At 35.1% G+C, this 21913-nt stretch overlaps 1 protein-coding gene across 12 annotated transcripts in view; it reads right to left on the bottom strand.

Moving 5' to 3' along the window:
- The window catches only part of SGCZ (sarcoglycan zeta), a 449004-nt gene that overhangs the window by 201248 nt on the left and 225843 nt on the right, over positions 1–21913 (bottom strand). For 10 of the 12 annotated variants that reach the window (XR_014692796.1, XR_014692797.1, XM_084518527.1 and 7 more), the window contains exon 2: positions 7906–8100. Coding sequence is in view for 10 of the 12 variants with exons in the window: in XM_084518527.1 (XP_084374653.1) it covers positions 7906–8100 (195 nt within the window). In the remaining 2 variants the exon portion in view is untranslated. The remainder of the gene's footprint in view (positions 1–7905; positions 8101–21913) is intronic. The other 2 variants (XM_084518525.1, XM_084518526.1) reach the window with 1 other exon arrangement.

Below are 21913 nucleotides of genomic sequence, written 5' to 3'. Positions count from 1 at the left end.
TCCACCACGACCGCTCTCTCACTCCCCCTCCTCAAAGAGGAATGAAAATACGATGAAACGGGCTCAAGGATTGAGTTAAGGACACGGAGATCAAGCAGTAATTATCATGATGGGCAAAACAGACTCAGCATAAGGAGATAGTGAGATTTATTGCCTATTACTAACAAGCTAGAGAAGTGAGAAACAAAGGAAAGAAATGAAAAGCACCTTCCCCCCCATCCACCCTCTTCCACCTGATCGGCGCAGGGGAATGAGGGAATGAGGGTTATGGTCAGTCTATAGCACTTCTCACAGAAGCCACCCCTATGGCCCCCTGCTACCAAAACCTTGCCTCATAAACTCACTACACTGTCATGACAGATTACACATGGAAAGGGAACACTACTAAAAGCCAATAATGGAAATGAAGTTAATTCAATTTTCATGAAACCAAATGTTTGAAAAAAAAATCTTAAATTACTTGTTCTGGTCTGTTTATGTAGTGAATGAAATAAGCTGTCTAGTAAACACTGTTTACTCAGCTAAAACAAATTATTATTATTTAATATAAGGCAGACCTCCACAAACTAAAAATAAATACAAATAAATAAATAAATATAACATTCATTCTTATCTAGTTTATCAGAAGACTTAGAGTTGCCGTTGCCATGTTTTTTACCTTCCATTGCCATCCTCAGCATACTCTTCAGATATTAAAACTCTTAGAAGAAGTTACCTGAATCTTAGTTTAAAGCTACCTGTGGCATGCTAGATGGCTAACATGGTTTAAGACACACATTATGAATCTATGCCCCTTATATGTATATTCCAAATCTATCCTGACACTTCATGAAACAAATCTGAAACAGTGAGACAAATGAGCAAACAGTGACCTTGTAATGCCAAATAACTCCTTTCGTTCTCAGTGCTTCTTTGGAAAGTAAATATTATTTATACTTCCCATTGTTTCCCCTAGCTTTCAAGGTTCTGGTTACTACAATCTTCCAAAGCTGCAAATACAAGGTCATATTGAAATTGTTTCAACTATTGCATTAGTAGATTGTGTATGCACAGAAATTACATTTTTACAGGGTTAAGTACGGTGCAAAGTATCTATTATTTGATTTACTAATCTTCTGCCATCAAATCTGTATGACTAAACAAGTATAAAAATGAGAAACCTATGTATTCTCCAGAGATCATCATATGTATTCATCAGAGATCATTTGTACTAATAAACACTAAAAAGCACAGATCTACATCTCAGGAACAAACCAAAATATTTAAAAGCTTAATTCATCCAACCAAAATAAATAAGGAAACCTGTGCATCAAACCAAGACAATTCACATTCGATAAGAAATGCTGTTAAATAGTATTGTTTTAAACAATACCTTCCTAATTTTTACAGGAAGTTGACTTTGTGCGAGATGCCTTGCACTGTAAAATACCTAATCTAATATGTGACATTTGGCTGTTTGTGCCATCTGTTGCCATGCATATATGTTACAAATAAGAGATCATAGAACCACAGAATCATAGGAAGGTTTGGGTTGGAAGGGACCTTAAAGATCATCTAGTTCCAACCCCCCACCATGGGCAGGAACACCTTCCACTAGACCAGGTTGCTCAAAGCCCCTGGAATTTGTTATTTTTATCCCACAAAAGATTGGCAAAAGGAGATATAAAATACAGGAGGTACAGGAGGTACAAATAATAAATGAGATACAAAGTGATTTAGAAAAATGGGGTTGGAAACAAATAAAAACAAATTCATCATTGTACTCAGAACAGCAACTATGTGAGACACTCAAAACTGGATAAAAATAAATCAATTTATTCCTACCCACTGCATTCCAAATAAAAGAGAATGCAAGTTTTACCAAATAGCCTCCAGTTCCATAAAGGTGTGCTACTACACAAATGTTTTGTTTGTTTGTTTTAAAAAAGAAGGTAGGATTGTGAAAAAAGTACTAGTGTAAAAGAAGTACTAGCAAGATTCCTTAGCTGACATGCTATTAGCATGTGCTTGGATCATGCATGGAGCTGACAGGTTCATTCAAGAAGATTAAGTTTCTGTATTCCACATAAAAAGGAGATGAAAACAGTCAATTATATAATTAAGAATCTGTGTGAATGTGTGCACATGTAATTTTGTTTTTAAACTAATACTTATTTTAGCTAGCTGACAATTTCCTGAACTTTTCTTAAAAGGCATTATAAGAAAATATATTCTGAATATATGAGTAGAAAATATTTTTAATATTTTCTGAGCAGAAAATATTTTAATTACTACATAGATATTTCATAGGAATTTTCAATAAAACTTTTTATAGGGATGATAGCTGAAGTTTGAGATTACAAGATAATAAAACAGAGCTCATATACCTATTAAAAAGTAATATCAAGAATCCAAACAGAAGGAATTTGAGAAGGAATTTGCCTTTGAGTGGGACACTTACCTGGCACATGATCTATATGAGAGATTGCATGAATTTGAACATTGGTCTCTGATATCTGGACTAAGTTTCTTAATCATTAATAATTAATGATACTGCCTGTTTTGGACTGGATAATTTTCACTACAAAAAAGAGCAAACAAAAAGGAAACAAAAGCTTTCTTGCATTCATCCCCAGATGGGACACAAGGTTCTCAAAAACTAAAAGGTTGAAAGATGTAGAGTAACAGTTTTTAGTCCAGTTAAGAGATATCAAATTTTATTCCTCTGAAAATGTGATTACTTCCAGTATAAATTAATGACAATAAATGATTGCCACTGAAATAAATGAAATATGCAGATATGACAACACTTTATTAAATATGCAGCAACTGATATTATTAACTCATAATAATGCTCATTCAAAGCATAATAACAAACTGCTGCCTTTGAAAATGAAAGTTGTCTGTTTGCCAAACAATCAAATTATTTTTGAGATAAGTACAGCTATTAAACAACTTCATAAATTTTAAATGCCAATCTGATGCAAATGTGACACCTCAGTGAAAATTAGCTAAGAAATGGAAAAGAGCTGCTTCTTCATTCTAGACAAGTGTGCTAAGCTGCCATGGGCAAATTGTTCATGGGTATGTGCCCTATCAGCATAAGCAGTTAAAAACTTGCTCTTCCACAGCAACCAAAAAAAACCAAGAAAACAAACTTGTGTTCATTAGTCTAGAGAAATAAATTTATGACAATTTTCAGATTTAGATTTTTGTATCACCAGAAGACTCTAAAAGTCAAATTCCTAGAAAAATATCAGGACAACCTATAAAGATGCAAACAGAGACAAATTAATTGTTGCATATTTATATATGCAACTATTACTATATATGCTGCCACACAAAAAGAGTTTGTCATGTTGGCATGCGCACCTTAGGGCATGCACTCAACCACCTTGCAAACTAGCTGCTGTCCAAATACACAGGGCTGGAGCTAGGCAGCCAACAAGCCAAGTATGATCAACTGGGAGCATGAAGCACATGAATTCCAGCCAGGAAATTCAAATAGCTGTTTATGTTCGCAGCTAAATTGAAGTTCAAGTTTCCGCGAGAAATAACTTATGTTGAACCCAAATGATGAGTCGTCTCATTCCCAACCCAAATGATGAGTTGTCTCATTCCTTATTGTAAAAAGAAGTCAGTACTATTGGCAAGAGGAGTTTAACATGTAACAACACAGAAAATAGTGTGCCATGACATTAGACAAAATTGACTACAACATTGCTATAACTACAGCAGTAAAAATACCTGAACTGTGTGATTCCATCCTTAGATGGGTAACAACAAACAATATTTTCATATATCTATTTCTAGCAGGAAAGCAAAATACAGAGACACAAAAACACACAGTTGTACAACCAAAACCAGTAAACAATTTGGTGCTAGTATTTCCTAGCATATGTAGCTGAGTCACAGGCCAACCCAACACAGATTACAGTTTTTTCAAATTTAATAAACCCTAACATCCATGTAATGTAACATGTAATGGAATAACACAGTATCAAGTAAACACCCATGTCAATGCCAATTGCATGAATACTAGAAAATGTATAAATGCACTCATATTAAATGACTCCCCACCAAAAGATCTCAAGTTCCTATACTGATTGCCCCATGTCACAATATTACTTCACAGCAGTAAGAGGACTACTTTGAATTTTCTCTTTTAAACTGTAATTTGAAATATTTACAGAAAGTTTTCAGTCACTTGTTTGTACAGTGGTATTTAGTGACAAAAATGTGAAAAAAATCTCCTTTATAAAAAAAGATTGACAGAACGTCAATATACATTTTTCACTGGCAGCTATATAAAGAGTAAATAAACACATAAATAAATACATAAGTACATAAATAAAGAGTAAATAATACAACATTATAGTTCTATTGAGGTTGGAGGAATTTGAAGACTCTATAAAATAAAAAAAGTTATCAGACAGTATGTTCAACTGATTAAATATTTTAAGAATAATAAGCTAATTACCTATGCTATTGACCGTACAATATCACAAGAATGAAGGTACAGTAAAAAAATATTTCTTTCAGGATGTTAATACATATTAGAATCACAGAATCATTAGGGTTGGAAAAGACCTCTAAGATCATCTGCTCCAACCACCACCAATGTCACCCACTAAACCATGTCCCTAAGCACCACATCCAACCTTTCCTTGAACACCCCCAGGGATGGTGACTCCACCACTTCTCTGGTCAACCTGTTCCAATGCCTGACTACTCTTTCTGAGAATAAATGTCTCCTAATATCCAAAATTTACCCTGGGGTTTTGTCACCAAATAATTACTTGAATGGCCCATCTTTCTTGAAACACCTAATATACTAATTGTATTGATTAAAACAAACACACTAAATGGACAAACTGATCTGAGCTTATTTTTATTCCTCTATATTTATTCCTCATATATTTACATATATGTACATATATACATATATACACACACACGGCCTATACTAAGTGAGAGGTAGGATACTATAATCTGAGGGAAGGTGAAAGACAGACATTTCCATGGGGAGCCTATGGACCATGGCAATGTTAGTACAAGGAAAGGAAACAATAAATGTTCCATAAAACTCTTATCTCTCGAGTCTGTGATTTTGATTCTCAGAAAAGCTATGAATTTTAGTTTCTGTCTTGATTCTTCTAAGAATCAGGTCTCCTTTGAAGATTAGACTTAAGAGCCATGAAGAAAGCTGAGCTCGTTCTTGAGGATGGCAGTTGTTTATTTTTCAGGAAATAATTTAATACAATAGATGAAGTCCAAAGTTCAAGCATGTAATTCGGAGATTTTGATGGCTCCACTAGTGAAGGATATATCATAGTGGTTGAAAATTTACCACTCACTACAGAGTAGATCCACTTGATGCACATTAGAGAAGAAAGAGCTTTATTCCAATGATGAGTTTAGCCTGAGGATTGTTTCACAGCTAAGTTATTTGCAGAACATTTTGTTCAAGGTCAGACCTTTCTCTAATATAACCTACTACTGAATAATTACTTTCCACATAAACCCAGGATAGGATGGTATGTTACAGATAGATATATCTATCAGTGGAATTGTTTGGGGACTTCTCTGTATTGAAGTTCTCACATTGCATCTTTGTAAATGACTGAACAGTGAGGGTACAGATCTCAACCAGACATTAAGGGACAGCACCACTAAGCTATCACCTGGGGAATATGTTTCAAAAAATGATTACTTTATCTCTGATTCCTACATGTAATATTCCCTCTGCTACACTGATACTAATTACTTTTGGTTTTGCTTGTTTAACTGATACATATTAAACTGGGGAAATTATTCTTAACTTGTACGTATCCTGCAAGTTTCTTTCTTCCATTGTACATTGGAAGAAGAGACTTTATGCTTGAAAGTTTATCTACCATTTCCAGTTACGCCAGCTAATCTCAGAAAAAGAGACTTGCACAAACCTGCCTGTTCTATGTTTTTACCAAATAAACCATTTTTCTTTTTTAATTTGCTTGTTTGATTGGCTTTTCAGCATGCATATCTTAAGGATAATTTCACTTTAGTTAACTGTCTTACTATGAAATCAGTGGCCTTATGGGAGACCGTATTTCTTTGTGCATAAAAAGAATGTGAGATAATGAGTTCAGATTCAGAATATGACCTTTACAAGCAAGGTCAGTATATTCAGAAAACTTTCCTACTGGAGAATCTATGAACTGAGCTCAGAAAGGCTTTTATTGTGCCAGTTGGCCAGTGGCTACAGCTGTACAGTTAAAAATAGAAAGTCAACAGCTCACACATTAACATCATTGCAACTGTCAGCCAGCAATGACAAAACCCATGACCTGGCTTTTCATGACCCCTTCATACAATTACTGTTATTTTCATAAAGAACTCAGTATTGGCTGGTGCAAAAATGGCAAAGAATTTAAAATAATATCAAAATGTCAAGCAGTTCAATTTCAACAATTATTTTTATCATGGCTAGATTCCTCCTTTGTACTCTTTAAACAGTTTGACAAACGTATTTTTCCCTTTCAAAAGATTTCAAGCTGCACTTCTGATTTCTTACCACTGCTGAGATACATAAATAAAATTTCTTAGCAGTAGATTCAAATATTTTATTGGAATGTAATCTTTTGCCCAGAGAAAATGCTGTGCTATTTAAACACCTTTAAATTAATTAAATATTTTTAATTTTCCATGGTTAATTCCCTTCTGGATAAATATCAGACCATTTTACTCAAGTCAACAGATATGATATCCTAAATATGCTTCTAATATAAGCATCAAAATGTGTCCTATTTTGAAAGCACATTATAATTAAAAATATTAATTAAAAACAAACAAACAAACAAACAAACAACAACTATCAAGCTCTTTGATACATGAAATTGTCATATAGTTGTCAAAATACAAATATACTACATTTATCCACTGCTGGCAACTCAAAAGTTGCAATGTATTTCTAAAATACATCTCACCAGACAATGATCTCAGGTAACACTATGTATTAGAGAGCATTGGAAAGTATAGAATAGCTTCATATGTGTTTAAGGCTGCTTTTATTTCCAAGAAACTAATGGAAAATTGAAATGTGCCATGACCCTAGTAATTAGAAATACCCTATTAAATACATAAAAACCCAGTAAGACTACACTGCTATTACAGTGGAGCAGAACCACTGTTATTTTATTCTGAGGAGTGTTCTGTCTTTTGATATACAAAAAGATACACCACAGACAACTAGTGAGCACACCAATCACCTTTATACAAGCAAAGCTTTGGGAACAGCTGGGTAGATAATAGAACCTTTACTGAACACAGACATTCTTTCAGGCACGTGTACATTGGGAATACACTCAGTAACACTTTGCTGCTATTAAAGTTTCTAGATAGAGGCTGTCTCATAAATTTCTGTGGTTTTTATACCCACCTACCTGATCGTATCAGTATCAAAACAGGCACTGTTTGTTCTAAGTGAAACACAGAGTTTTACTGGCCATCGAGACCAGTAAACTTTAGAGAAATAGTAACAACAGATACTAAAAAAGCCATCCCAAATTGAACCCAACTAACCTGGTTTTCTCCTTTAAAGGAAACATACCATACAAAACAGGCATAGCATACTCCTACTGTTTGCTATCAATGCAGAAAAGCAACCAAGAGACACTTGGGGCAGTCACCGTTATGCTTTCAGTTGGGCAAACAAATAAATCTAAGACACAGGTATATTTTCAGCAGATATTAACAGAAACAGGACAGAGGCCACTCACATCAGAATATATACAAAGAGTATAAATATATGAAGCAGCACTCAAAGAAGTATATGCCATTTCTAATCCAAATTTATAGAATTTGTATATAATATGCTAAAGGAAAGAGAACTGAAACTATAAGTTATTAGTATAAGAAATAGGATAAAGTCGCTGAGATACTTACCACTGTGAAATTCATAACCTTCAAAATCCATATTGTCATTGCTAAGTTAACAATCATGGTAACCAACAGGAGAAGTACAAAGAAGTATAAGCACCTCTTTCGCCATCCATAAATCCCTACTGGATAAAACTGAGGATTTTCAGTCCTTGGAAGGCTGTTCTGTTGTGTTGCTAAAATATACTGCTCTCGTGTCATCTGAAAAAGAAAGATGTAAGTGTGAGTAACGAAAAACTGAGAGGCCTATATCTTATAGATTTTATCATGTAAAGATTATCTGAGAACATAAAGAAGTCAATTTCTATAATCAGAGAAGGGATGCATAAATTCAGGAAAAAACATATAATTACTATTTAAACTAGGCTCTTAGTAAGAATCTGGTGTTTTTCATCGTATTATTTGTAATTAAAGCTTTTGTTTGATATTTCTAATTGGATTTGTGTTTCAAATTTATCAGCAAGAAATTCTAAAAGATAATAAAGTAATTCATGTACATATCTTGCATTTTATTTCCAAAACCATTTTATTGTTATTTGTGAGGTCATTCAGAAAACAAACAAACAAACAAAAAAAACACAACACAGTTTTGGAGAAATAAGTAATGGAACAATTTCATACAAATAGAAAAAAATCTATTGTTTGTCAATGTATGTCAAAAATGAAGTTATCACTCTTTTATTGTACTCGGTAAATTAAATTAATAATTTATGTCATTATATGTACACTCGTATTTTATACAAAGGCATGCACTTATATGTACCATATTTTACAGAAACAGAAAAAAGAAAAAACTCTTCTAAGCTTTAATCGCTTTAATTTTGGCCATAACTTCTGTTTTCATACTGAACTATTTTAAGTTCTTCTAGCAAATGAACAAGCAGAAACTGTTTACAAAGTCCCTAGAGAGGTTACCATTAAATGTTTAGAGCAAAAATGCTTAAAACATTTCAGAAGAAACCATTTTACATTTTTAGACTTTTTTTACATTCTTAAATTTCTTTTTCAGGTATTTATATTCATATTCAGATATCACATTGCCTTTAGACTGGGAGGTATTAGTTTTTCTCCATAAATTAAAAATGAAATTAAACATATGCCCATAACAGAATTGATGTAATAGTCTTTATGCACATGGGGAAGGGGAAAAAAAAAAAAACAAACAAATCAACAAAAAAAAATCTCTCATTGGGTTTATAAGCTTACGTGCACAAACAAAATCAGATAAAATCACAGAATCACAGAATCACAGAATTTCTAGGTTGGAAGAGACCTCAAGATCATCGAGTCCAACCTCTGACCTAACACGATCAGTTTTACATTTAAAGACTGCCTTTCATTTTACTAAAAGATCATAGAACAGCCTGGGCAAAACTCAATTGATTCAATAAGAAATAAGAACCAGATTAAATCCCTTTGTAGGATCAAACAACTGTTGATTTCATAAATATACATGTGTTTGCTATCAATGCAGAAAAGCAACCAAGAGACACTTGGGGCAGTCACCGTTATGCTTTCAGTTGGGCAAACAAATAAATCTAAGACACAGGTATATTTTCAGCATATATATATATATATATATATATACACACACACACACATGCATATATATACACACACACACACAACACATTTAAAATATAAAGCTAAAAGTTGTTTAGGTAACCATCTCAAATGCTAGAGATTTTCCCATGCACTTGTTAATGAACAAGACAAACTGCAAAAATTAACTTCCTGTGAATATTTACAACCAGAACTCATGAATACACATCCATATAATAACACTAATACACATCAGTAAGTCAAACCAGGAAAACCAATTTTACAAAGGTGGTTTTAAACTAGTAAATGGGAATTTTGTCAGTTACATTCCTCAGTCCTCCCAAGTCAAAATATTACCGGACTTCAAAATCTTATGTTACCCTTTATCATGTCAGTATTCATCCTGTTTTTTACACCATTTCATTTCTTGTCTTGTCACCCAACTTTATCTGTAGCTTACAAAGTGATTAACACCATTAAAATTAGCCCAAAAAAATCATCTTCCAAATTGTGAGAATGCAAGAAGTAGGACTGCCCTTAAAACAGAATGTTTCAACAACATTAATAAAACCCTGCTAAATCCCTAATTTAATTCCCCAAACTGAAGCTGACCATTCTTATAAAAACCATTAACTTCTTCTAAGATACTTTATACAAGAACATATCTATAAAGGTTAATTCATATACAGTCCACGTGTTCTATTGAAATAACTTTTTCTTCTTTTGAGATCATATACAAGCAATTTTTTTGTTGTTAAATCTGTTGAATATTTTTTCCAATCAATTAATAAATAAACAAATACATATTTTACTTACAGAACTGTTCAACATAAAACTACGCCCAATAAGTTGTCATCAAACTTCAGGCAAGTCAATATATTTCCTATTTTGTCAGTCCAAACTCATGTAACATCAGTTCATCCCAACTACCACCAAGGATCAAGGTTTCATTTTTTCTAAGAACTATAAATACATACCCAAATGATAAACAGACAGTCCCAAAGAATATGCCATATGCTATGACTGTAAATATATTATTGCAATTTTTGCTTTATCTTTTAGGTTTATTAGTCTGGCCATGTTACAATTATCAGCAACATTCTCACTATGTATTGTATGCTCAGGTAATCATCAGCTGATTTTTAAATTATCGAGAAATAAATGTCCTACTTGGTGTGGGAATCAGCACTTGGGAATGTTCAAGGTACTAAGACACAGACACACAAAAATTTTGATGAATATTTACATTCAGTATCATGATTTTATCACAGTAACTGAAAAATTATTAAGATTCAGAAATTCCAGAACACTGGACAAGCAAGTAAGTTACAATATTTTTAAAACATGAACTCTAAGAGCCTTGCCAAACCACACAGTATGACAGAATATCTTTCAAAAACTGGTCACACATAATAAATTTGACAAGTTTTAGCCTAGAGTTCTGACTGATAAAGTACATGTATACTTTATATATATATATATACATGCATACACTTTAATAATATGTATACATGCATTCAAATAAATACATATAACAGACACACTTTTGACAACTATTTCATCCTATTGTATTCTCAAAATAGATTAGGAAAGTACACATTTTAAACAGGCTGACTGACAGATTTTATTGAAGAGGTATCATTATTAGACGAATATTTAAGAAAACTGATTGCAGTACTAAACTTAATGCTATTCCATTATTCAGGTATAGTAAATATGAAATGACCTGTGACTATTTCAAGATGACAAAAGAACTGTGGGTTCAATGTTTACCTGGATTTCTGAAAATGCTTGAGGATCTGAACTAAACAAAAATAAAGAATTGTTTCATTAGACAAAGGTGTCAGTCTTAGCATCTGAAACTGGTAAACTGTGTGGTGCACATGTGCGTATATCATAAGAAACTCAGAGACACACTAAAAGAAACAAAAATAATTCCATTGGTATCATAATTAATGAGAGTTCTAATTCAAATCAAAAGTCATATGGGATGCATTATTCAGTACCTACAAAGAAATTAAATCAATTCTTATAGTACACTGAATGAGTATCATAAACAATGCAAAGGAAATTATCACAGCATTATAAACTATTTTGTCATGTCACAACTGAATATTTAGCAATTTTTAATTTTAATCTTCAGCTACTCCTATGCTTTTTGATCTTCAGTATTAGAACATAAAAAGATCACAGTCAAGCTTCACACTATTGATATTTTGGGGCCACCATGTACTACAGAAACAGATATCTCACACCTAAAAATAATTAATGAACGAAGCAGAGACATTTTGCATTTTCAAACTTCACTTTAGTCTTTTGAAAAACCATAATGTCTAACAGAGGTAAACTTTGAAAGCAAAAAAAAAAATAGCAAAAGACATGGTGAGGATAATGAGCAAATAATCTAAATCCAGAGGATGAGATTATTGGAATAATTCCTAAGGTTTTGGTAGCAACCTACCTAACTAATGTTTATAAAACCCATTTAGAACTTGATTATGACTTGCAAATAACCCTCTACACAAGCACAAGTTTTTCTTAATGGCTAACGGTTCTTTTCTAAATGTCACATAAGAAGATTCAAAACCAGCAAAAGAAATAAAAGGATCATTGTTGTTAATTAAAAGATTGTTAGTCTAACAGAAGAAACAATCCAATATTTTCTGTTAATGCAGGCAGGATATTTGACTTCTGGCTTATTAATTTTCTGAAAATAATATATATATACATATATATATTTTTAAAAGAAAAAAATGTTTTATAATCATTTTGTCTATTTATTTTCTGGATCAGCTCAAAAACTACTAAATCATTGTTGATTCAATTCATCCCACATTTTTTTTAAAGTTACCCAAGAATATAAATATATGTTTTGAAAGTTGTTTTTTGCCATTTTGCTCAGGAAGCAAAAAATAGGCAGTAGTAGTAGCTGTTGTAGTAGTAGTAGAAGATAGATTTAGATATGATAATCATGAATATCATCCCTGTAAGAAGGCAATTAAAAAATTCTTCCCAAGTGCGGTTGACAAATAAAAACAAAACAAAACAAACAAACAACAACAAAAAAATAAGCTTAATGCAGTAGCCTCGTCATGACACAGTGAAGAGCTCTTAGGAAGATCACAGCTGCACGTGCATCCAGCTGCTAAAATAGGTGGAAATCCAAACTGGGAGAAATACCTTTGATCAAAGCACAACATGGTTAAGAAACATAGATGACTACAGAAGAGTATGATTATACTTAACAGACACAGCAAAAGTTATCAGAGAGCATTTACAGAGGTTGATATGACTTATGCCTATTTGAAAGTCAGGCAGTATAATAAGAGACTGGTATCTCAGTGGGAATGGGGGAAGAAAGAAACTTCATAAATGATTTGCCAGGATAACTACAATGTTTTTCAGATCTGAAATTCTTTCATACACATACATCCCACTGGACTGGGACGCCCTTGTTTTTCCTATACCAAATCTATGTGTCAAGCAGGCAAAGCTCTTTATCAACAAGATCTGTGTCAGCATCATTGCACATATGAGAAACAAGAGCTCAGGAAGGAGAGGAAGAAACTCTTACACAGACGACAAGCTATCCAGTGAAAAAACGAAGACTCATCCCTCTGCCCTTCCATTTGGCATTACTTTGTGTTTTTTTTTTTTTGTTTCCAGGCAGTGTAAATTTGGAGACATTACAATCAGAGCTGGTCTAAAGTTAGTTTTTCTAGATGCTGTTCTCTACCAACTTGTTTTTAGTTTTCTGAGAAGCCCAAGCTGATAGTCTTAAGTTTCACGATCCCTGAAGCAAATGTAGTAACTCAGATTGCTTAGAGACACAGTTTTCTCTAATCTGACCCAGACTTTTTGCTAGCTTCAATTAATACATTTCATTTGACAGTCCTTCCTATTAACAAAGCTTTCATAGGCCTACCTTTGAGAAAACAATTATTCAGTACCAGATTAAAAAAAAAAAAAAAAAGTGATTAATAAAGCCTGCCTGCATTCCCAATGGTGTAGAACTGAACTAATGACCAAACTGAATATATTTGACACATCAGTACAATGATTAAAACTAGTTTGAAATTTCCAATGAAGACTGTTTTTATGGAAAGCTTGATTGATATTCAGGCATTTGAACGAACTCACACTAAAATGGGAGACAGGATGCCATCAGACACTCACAGATATCTTGGGTGAATGACAAAACTTTCCCTTCCCCTTTCCATTCCTTTTTTTTTTTTTTTTTTTTTTAATCTTTAGAACTCCTAACATTTTTTAGAATATTCTGTCTTTAGAATGTTAACACGATGTTTTATTCGCTATATTTATATTTGAAACTAAAAAAAAACCCACACATTATTTCTCTTACATGATTAGCGTTTTGAGAATTCCATTTTGTTGGTCTGATATGTCTTATTAGCAGAAATTACCAGCACAGGCATATCAAGTTTTAATAAAATAACCTTAATAATTGTAGAAATAAACATCTTGGAATGATTTGATTTTTCTGTATTATAAATGGCAATATTTATCTAATGCTACAAGCATTTTTTTCAAGCCTGACAAAATATTATCACAGCAAAGATTTAGCTATATTCAAAATAACCTAAGAAATAAACATCTAATTTCACAGATACAAGTCTGAAACTGATTACTACTCAAATAGTGGAAAAAAAAAGCCAAAAACCAGTATGATTGGTGTTACCTCAGTTATTTTAATCATAGCCAATCACACACGACACAACTTCTAGACATTTTCATTACTGATTAATTCTCCGTGCATTATTTTCTTAATTCACAGACAGGATGAAAAACATATATAGAAATTTTAAAATATACTAGTATAGTGTGACTGGATCAAGTCATAATGTGGTCTGATAAAGAATGTATTAGCAATCAGATGATGCATACAAATTAAGGAAGAGAAAAAAATATATACATATATATATATAGGTGGCAGGGAATATTCTTCACATCAGCATTTAGGGGGAAACAAACAAACAAAAAAAAAAGGGTACCAAAAGCAGTGTGCTCATAACTTGCTATAGATAGCTCAGGATATCTAGTAAGTAAATTTACCAGAACCAGATGGCTGTTTTCACTCACCCTGACAGCAACATAGCTCCTGGTCAGCAATTCCAGCTTTAGACACTTCTCCTCTTGTGCGACACTACAGCATTTTATTTCTAGAATTTATCTGGAAGTTTATTGTATGTAGTGAAAAATGTACTGAAATATTTCTTATGAAGCACATACTCAAGTACTTAGTATATGTACACCCAAACCTTGACACTAAAACTGAGAGTCAGGATGTAATCAATAAGTTTATTATAACAATAAAGAAGAAGTTGGTAAGCAAGTGGCTTGTATCTCTTGAAAAGGCTTTGCTAATAAAAGGATGGATTTTCTTGGAAAGCTTTTAAAATGTCTAATGGCTATATACAAAGCTCTTGCTGTCACTTCCAGAATGTGGTGAAGCAGCTCATTTGTTTCTTCTCTTCTGCAAGAGTAAGGTACTCAACAATTGGTTTCTAAAAATAACAGAAGAAGATGATAACCATCTCAGGTTAAAAGTGATCATACTAACTACAATGAATAGACTGACAAGGTAATGCAGCTGCATTCCTAGAGAAATAAATATTGGAGGGAGAGATGTTTCCTTTGAAAACATCTGTATATGGGCTACACAGGACCTGCAGGGTGGGTCTTACCCTTATGGTATTAGCCATTCAAGAGTTTCTAAAGGCAACCAAAAGTATGTCAGCAACTGACCCGGTATAAATGGTCCATCTGGGAGACAAATTGTTGGCTAGATATAAAAGCCACATCACTATTTTACACATTACTGGAAAAAACATAATAGTGAAAATCATTGATGGACAATTTTACATTTGTCAGCGGTTTTTTTTGTTTGTTTGTTTGTTTGTTTGCTTGTTTTTTAATTTCGCTATGTCATTTTTTCCTCCCCTCTGTTTAGCATCTTCAGGATCAATCACCACCAAAACTGCTAAAATAACGCAAAAGCATTTGACAAGCATGTTTCTTCTGAGACCCAGAATAGGGTATGTCCCAGTATCACAGAATGGTTGGGGTTGGTGTGGTGGTTTCACTCGGGACGGTGGCCGAGCTCCACCACAACTGCTCTCTCACTCCCCCTCCTCAAAGAGGAATGGGGACAAAATACGATGGAATGGGCTCGAGGGTTGAGATAAGGACACGGAGATCATGCACTAATTATCGTGATGGGCAAAACAGACTCAGCATAGGAAGATGGTAAGATTTATTGCCTATTACTGACAAGCTAGAAAAGTGAGAAACAAAGGAAAGAAACCAAAAGCACCTTCCCCCCCATCCACCCTCTTCCACCTCTTCCCCCTGAGTGGCACACAGGAATGGGAGAATGGGGGTTATGGTCAGTCTACAGTGCTTCTTCTCCACTGCTCCTTCTCAGTCACTCTCGTCCCCTGGGCTGTGGGGTCCATCCCACAGGATGCAGTCCTTGCTGGACTGATCCGACGTGGGCTTCCCACAGGCAGCAGCTCTTCCAGAACTGCTCCAGATATGGCTCCGTACCACGGGGTCCATCCCTCAGGAGAAAACTCCTCCAACCTGGATCACCCATGGGCAGCAGCTCCTGCCAGATCACCTGCTCCTGCGTGGTCTCCTCTCCATGGGCTACAGGTCTGGCCCAGAATCTGCTCTGGCAGGGCCACAGACTCCGTCAGTGCAGGTCCACCTGCTCCACTGTGGTCTCCTCCACGGGTTGCAGTGTGGAACCCTGTTCTACCATGGTACTCCATGGGCTGCAGGGGGACATCCTGCTTCACCATGGTCCTCACCACAGGCCGCAGGGGACTTCTGCTCCGGCACCTGGAGCACCTCTCCCCCTCCTTCCATCCTTCTTCACTGACCTTGGTGCCTTCAAGGCTGTTTCTCACTCCTCAGTCTCCCAGGTGCCATGTGGCGCAGTGTGTTTTTTTTTTTTACAGTTACAAAACAACATCGCTTATTGGCTTGGCTCTGGTCAACAGTGGGCCGTTACCTAACATGGGGCAGCTTTTAGATTCTTCTCACAGAAGTCACCCCTATGGCCCCCTGCTACCAAAACCTTGCCGTGTAGACCCATTACAGCTGGAAGGAAGGTTATCAGGTCAACCCCACTGCTAAAGAGCAGGGACACCTAGATCTGGCTATCCAGGACCACATCCAGAAAGGTTTTAAGTGTCTCCAAGGACAGAGATTTTACAGCCTCTCTGGGTCACCTGTTCCCTTGCTCAGTCACCCTCATGGTCAAAAAGCATTTCCTGATGTTCAGACAGAACCTCCTGTGTTTCAGTTTGTGCCCACTGCACCTTGTTCTGTCCCTGGGCACCACTGAGAAGAGTCTGTCTAGGTTCTCTTGCACCCTCCCTTTAGGTATTTTATACTTGATAGATGAGTTCCCTCCTGAGCCTTCTCTTCTCTCTTCTAGGCTAGAAAGCCACAGAGCTCTCTCAGTCTTTCCTCACATGAGAGATGCTCCATGCACTTCATCCTTTTCATTGCCTTTTGTTGGACTTTCTCTAGTAGCTCCATGTCTTCCTTGTACTGAGGAGCCCAGAACTGGGCTGACAAAACACTCCAGGTGTGGTCTCACCAGGGCTGACTACAGGGGAACAATCACCTCCTGCAATAGGCTGGCAGTACTTTGCCTAATGCAGCCCAGGATAGCATTAGCCTTTGTGGCACAGGCACATTGCTGGCTCATGCCATCTTCTATTCAATGATACTCCTAGTTGAGATTCATATGCAGACTACTTCTTTCAAAAAAAAAAAATAAAAAATAAAAAATGGAAACAAACAAACAACAACATCAAAAAAAAACAAAACACCACAAATAAACAGGCAAAAAATAAAAACAACAAAAAGAAAACACACCACAAAACAACACCACCAAAAAAAACAAAAACACCTTAATCCTAGAACTAATCTCTTCAGGTACTGATTACTGAGAAGAAAGTCCTAACATTATGTATGGCTCTCAGTTAAGCGCTATGTGCCACTAAAAGTATTTCAGAAATATTTAATACTCCATTTATTGACTAGGACAAGGCCACATTCTTAGGTCAGCACTGCATTACAGTGAAAGATGATTCAAGAGAGGTTTCAGTCACTCAGTCTTCAGAGCCCAACAAGAAAAACTTACTTCCAGATTGACTACGTTGGGAGACCTGATTAATTCTGCAAGAACATGGTGCCAAATCTGAAGGATTTAAAGATTCTAATTTGAGAGTTTGATGCTTCTTGATTCAGCCATATATTTTTGGCCTGCCCACTTTCAGAAATGGTGGTGCAGTTTCTGAATTTTTCTCAAAACACTCAAAGCTCTGAGTTTCTGTTTCTCAAAACACTCACAGCATGCTCCTTAAGCAACAATATCAAACCCCTTCACTCTCCAGAAAATGTAGAGGAATGAACACGCAAATAACATAGAACTCACCGTAGGCGTTGGACTCAATGATCCTTGTGTGTCCCTTCCAACTCAGGATATTCTATGATTCTATAAAGCTGTATGCAAAGTCAGTCAATTACATAATTTATGTCTTTTGAAGTTTAATAATTCAGAAGAATCTGGTTTTTTCTTCTAGGCCAGAACAAAGTTTTGACATCATGATCAACAAAGCTTAAGTCAACATGTCTTTACTGACAATTTGCTTTGCTTTATTTTGTCAATTAAAATTCCATTTTTTTGCTAAGTCGATAGAATTAGATTACTACAGAGACTTCATTACAGCCACAGGCAGGACAGCAGCTGAGGTACACAATTTTCTCCCTGTGATGCCAGTCCTCACTAAACAGTTATTGGAATGATTGTCTATAAGAGGACAATAAATGTTTCCATCTTGAATATCATTCTCCAATAAGATTAACACTTCAAAAAAATGGATACAAATGAGCTGTTCCTATTATCACTATTACTTAGTAGGAACATTTACAGCTGTTCTGTGTTTAACACATTTAATTGCAATATTCATTGCACAATGAAGTTCACAGCATGTTAACAAGAATAAGTAATCTATAATGATTAGAATCATATTTTCCCCACTACTCTGTGATTTGAAATGTTTCTAAATAGTAACATGCTGTACCGAATTTGTCTGAAAAACAACTAAGACAAATGTTCAACATATTTTCTGTATTCTTATAGTTCTCCCTCAGCATACCTGGCGACCAATTACTCAGGTAGATGGTACTTTCAATTAAATCAAAAAGAACATCCTTATAAAAAAGGACAAAAGAACATCCTTATAAAGATAGAATATGGTTCATAAAGAACATATCAAGTAGTGTAAATTTATCTCATTCTACACAAGATAAAATATGGTTTATACACCTATGAATTTAGATTGATTTCAATAAAAAGAAGACTGAAGAAGTAGTAGGAAAAGATGAGCAGAAGGGAACAATGCCAAAACTTGACATTGCATTTGATTTTTATGCCTATTTCAGTTTGTGGAGTTTCTGACCTTTTTCCTTCCCTTAGCTACTCATACCTAATCAATTATGCCACTGAAGTGTTCTGAGCAAAAAACAGTTGATGTTTTTTGGAGAGGCATTTTTAGCCAATTAAATTCATTGATTTGGTTCACAGTGTGCTCCAGCAATAGCAGCACTGGCGGGACTGAAGGTGTAAAGCAAGAATCGGTGGAGGTGTTAACAAGGCAGCAGAGAAGACAAGGTCAATGAGAGTTTTAACCTCGGCATTACCACTGAAAGAAACAGGTGCACCATAGGAGGACAAAAAGAGGGGACAGTGGAAAAATGAAGAAAACATTTTTACATTTGTAAATCCATACAAAGAATACAGAATGAGGGAAACTTGTATTATGCTAACACACAACAAAACATTAAAACATTCCGAGTGCCCACTTCATGCTTGACTCAATAGATGGGAAGACTCCAGAGAACATTATCCTACGGAGTAGGTCTCACTCCAGAAGAAAGAAACCATTCAATTTGCATTCACTGCGATCCTTATTATTTGGGGCAGGGTATGCCCATTTTGCTCTGAAAGTAGCGCCACTAGGTCAGAACATGTAAACGTATGTCTACTTCTGTTGAAAGATAGGGAGGCAAACAACCTTCTGAAATCATTGAAATTTGCCAGGAGAATACTATGTGCAATGCAAGCGTAGTAGGGCCTGAACAAATGGCCCAAATGTCAGTACTATCAATTACTATTGATAGTAATTATAATATCAATACACAAAAATCTTACAAGAACATAAACATGCCATAAACATAGATAAAATCTTACCTCTAAAAATATAAGCTACATTTCACCTGTCTGATAGAGTACTGCCAGAAAAATAGCATAATTTATCTTAATAGAAGAAGATGGATCACACTGCCAGAATTAGATAAAATACATATATATCACGATACATATATCAATCTCTTATTTTATAGCCTCTACCAACATGGTGCTGGTCCAGTCTGAAAGAACAAAGTATAAACATTTTAACACCCAATGGGTGTGTTTTAAAATGGCAGGAATGTTAATATTTTGGTTACCAGTAGTGTGCTGAAATAACCCTCATACATAACCTGGTACTCAAAATACTCTAACAGTATTTTAATGAAATTACATTGATGCAAATGTTTGGAGAACAATCAGAAAATAAAAATAGATTTCAGTTATGAATCTATAATTTTATCATGGATTCCAGATGATACCATAAAGCAAAAGATTGCTTTATTACTCATCTGGTAGACACCAGAAATCTGATATGAAATTACTGCTTCATCACTTAAATATCTGTTTTTAATTTATATGATATGTAAGACTGAGTCCCTAATTTATTTCCATTTTTGCCTTCAGAATTTCCTTCCATGCTTTAAGATCCCCCCTCACATTTTATTCTTATTCTTTTATTCTTATTCTTATTAAACTTTTTCAGTTTGTCCATTCCCTTTCTGTCTGTTTTATCCTCCCATAAAACACACACAGAAAAATGCTCTTTCCCTAACAGTCTGTTCATATTTAGCATGAAACAGCACCCAATGTATCGAGGATGGAAGATCAACCATGCAAGAGTTGTTTCCTTATTGAATAGGGGTTTCAAAAACTTAATAAATACTGAAGACATTTAATATATAATAATTCAATGTCACATACCTGCCAGGCACATTAACAGGTGAAGATGGCAATAAAAACTTTTTTATTATTATTTCAAAACAAGGATGCAAACAATGTCACAGGCTAAACAACAGAACTGAACTCAGATAATTTCTGCGGGCAAAAAACTCTACCTCTTTCAAGCACTTTGAGAGATACAGAGAGAGATTTATGAGATATCTCATCTGTACTGCACTTGACCATCTTCAGAAGGGAACAGGGCTAGGTCCTTTAATAGTCTAATGCAGGTGGAGATTTTCCCCAACTTTCCTGTAAATTAGTAAGATTAAATGAGCCTCAGCCTATATATGGTGTGTTCCCTCTGCCATGAAAAAAAAAAACACACTCAATATAGCTTGATGAAGAGAAGACTGATTAAAGAAAAGGTGGTTTTTTTGTTTGTTTGTTTGTTTGTTTGTTTTTTAAGTATCGGGAAGATACCTAAATAGCAATTAATGCTTATTCCATTTGATCTTGTAAGATACTTACAAGCACTACTGAAAGAAAGGAGAAAACCTCTGGAAATGTACTGAGCCAGCTCTATGAATAGCCAGGGTGCAGCTGCCTGTCACACCAAGAAGCTAGGGTCAGCAAAATGGAAAACTGACAAACATGAAACACTGATTAGCTGGAGACTGCGGACTCAGATGTCATTAGTCAGTATGGTTCACGTGAACAGGATATTCAAGGGAGACTAGGCACAGCAAAATGTCAGACAAAATTCCTTAATGATGGAAGAAGAGAAAGACTGGGAATAAAAGACAAAATTTGAAGATGCTAGTGTGGAAGACAGCTAACAGCTATAAAAAGAACAACATGCAGATGTCCTCAAGCAGTCTGTTCTAGCCCTGCAAGTGACTCATACTGGAATTTGTAAGTAATTAGGGAGAAGGAACAAGGGGAGGGGGGAAACCTACTTAACAGCCAGCAGGGAAGATTGGCACGATCCAATCAGTGCAGTTATGTGAAGGAAGAATGCATGGAAAGAAGACAAATACTAAAATAGGAGAAGGGACAGAACTGAGAATCAAGAAGCAACAGATTTTGCAGTAAAGCAACTGGGAGAGAAGCCAAACATTCTCCATTAAAACTGGCAAGAGTAAGCTAATTCTCTGTGTATTCTGGGGAACCAGCTAGTGCATCAGCAGAAAACACCTTTGCATACCCTTGGAACTGGCTGTGACTGTCAAAAAGCAAAAAGCAATTCTTACAGAGCACAATCTAGGAAAATCGTGAAACTTCCAAAGTCAGCAAAAATCAGCAGCAACATAACGGAAGTACAAAATAAATAAATAAAGAGGAGACTATTTCTTCAAAAGT

Source organism: Aythya ferina (assembly GCF_964211825.1).
Source record: "Aythya ferina genome assembly, chromosome: 4".
Lineage (NCBI taxonomy): Eukaryota > Metazoa > Chordata > Aves > Anseriformes > Anatidae > Aythya > Aythya ferina.
This window is presented reverse-complemented; position numbering and strand designations above follow the sequence as displayed.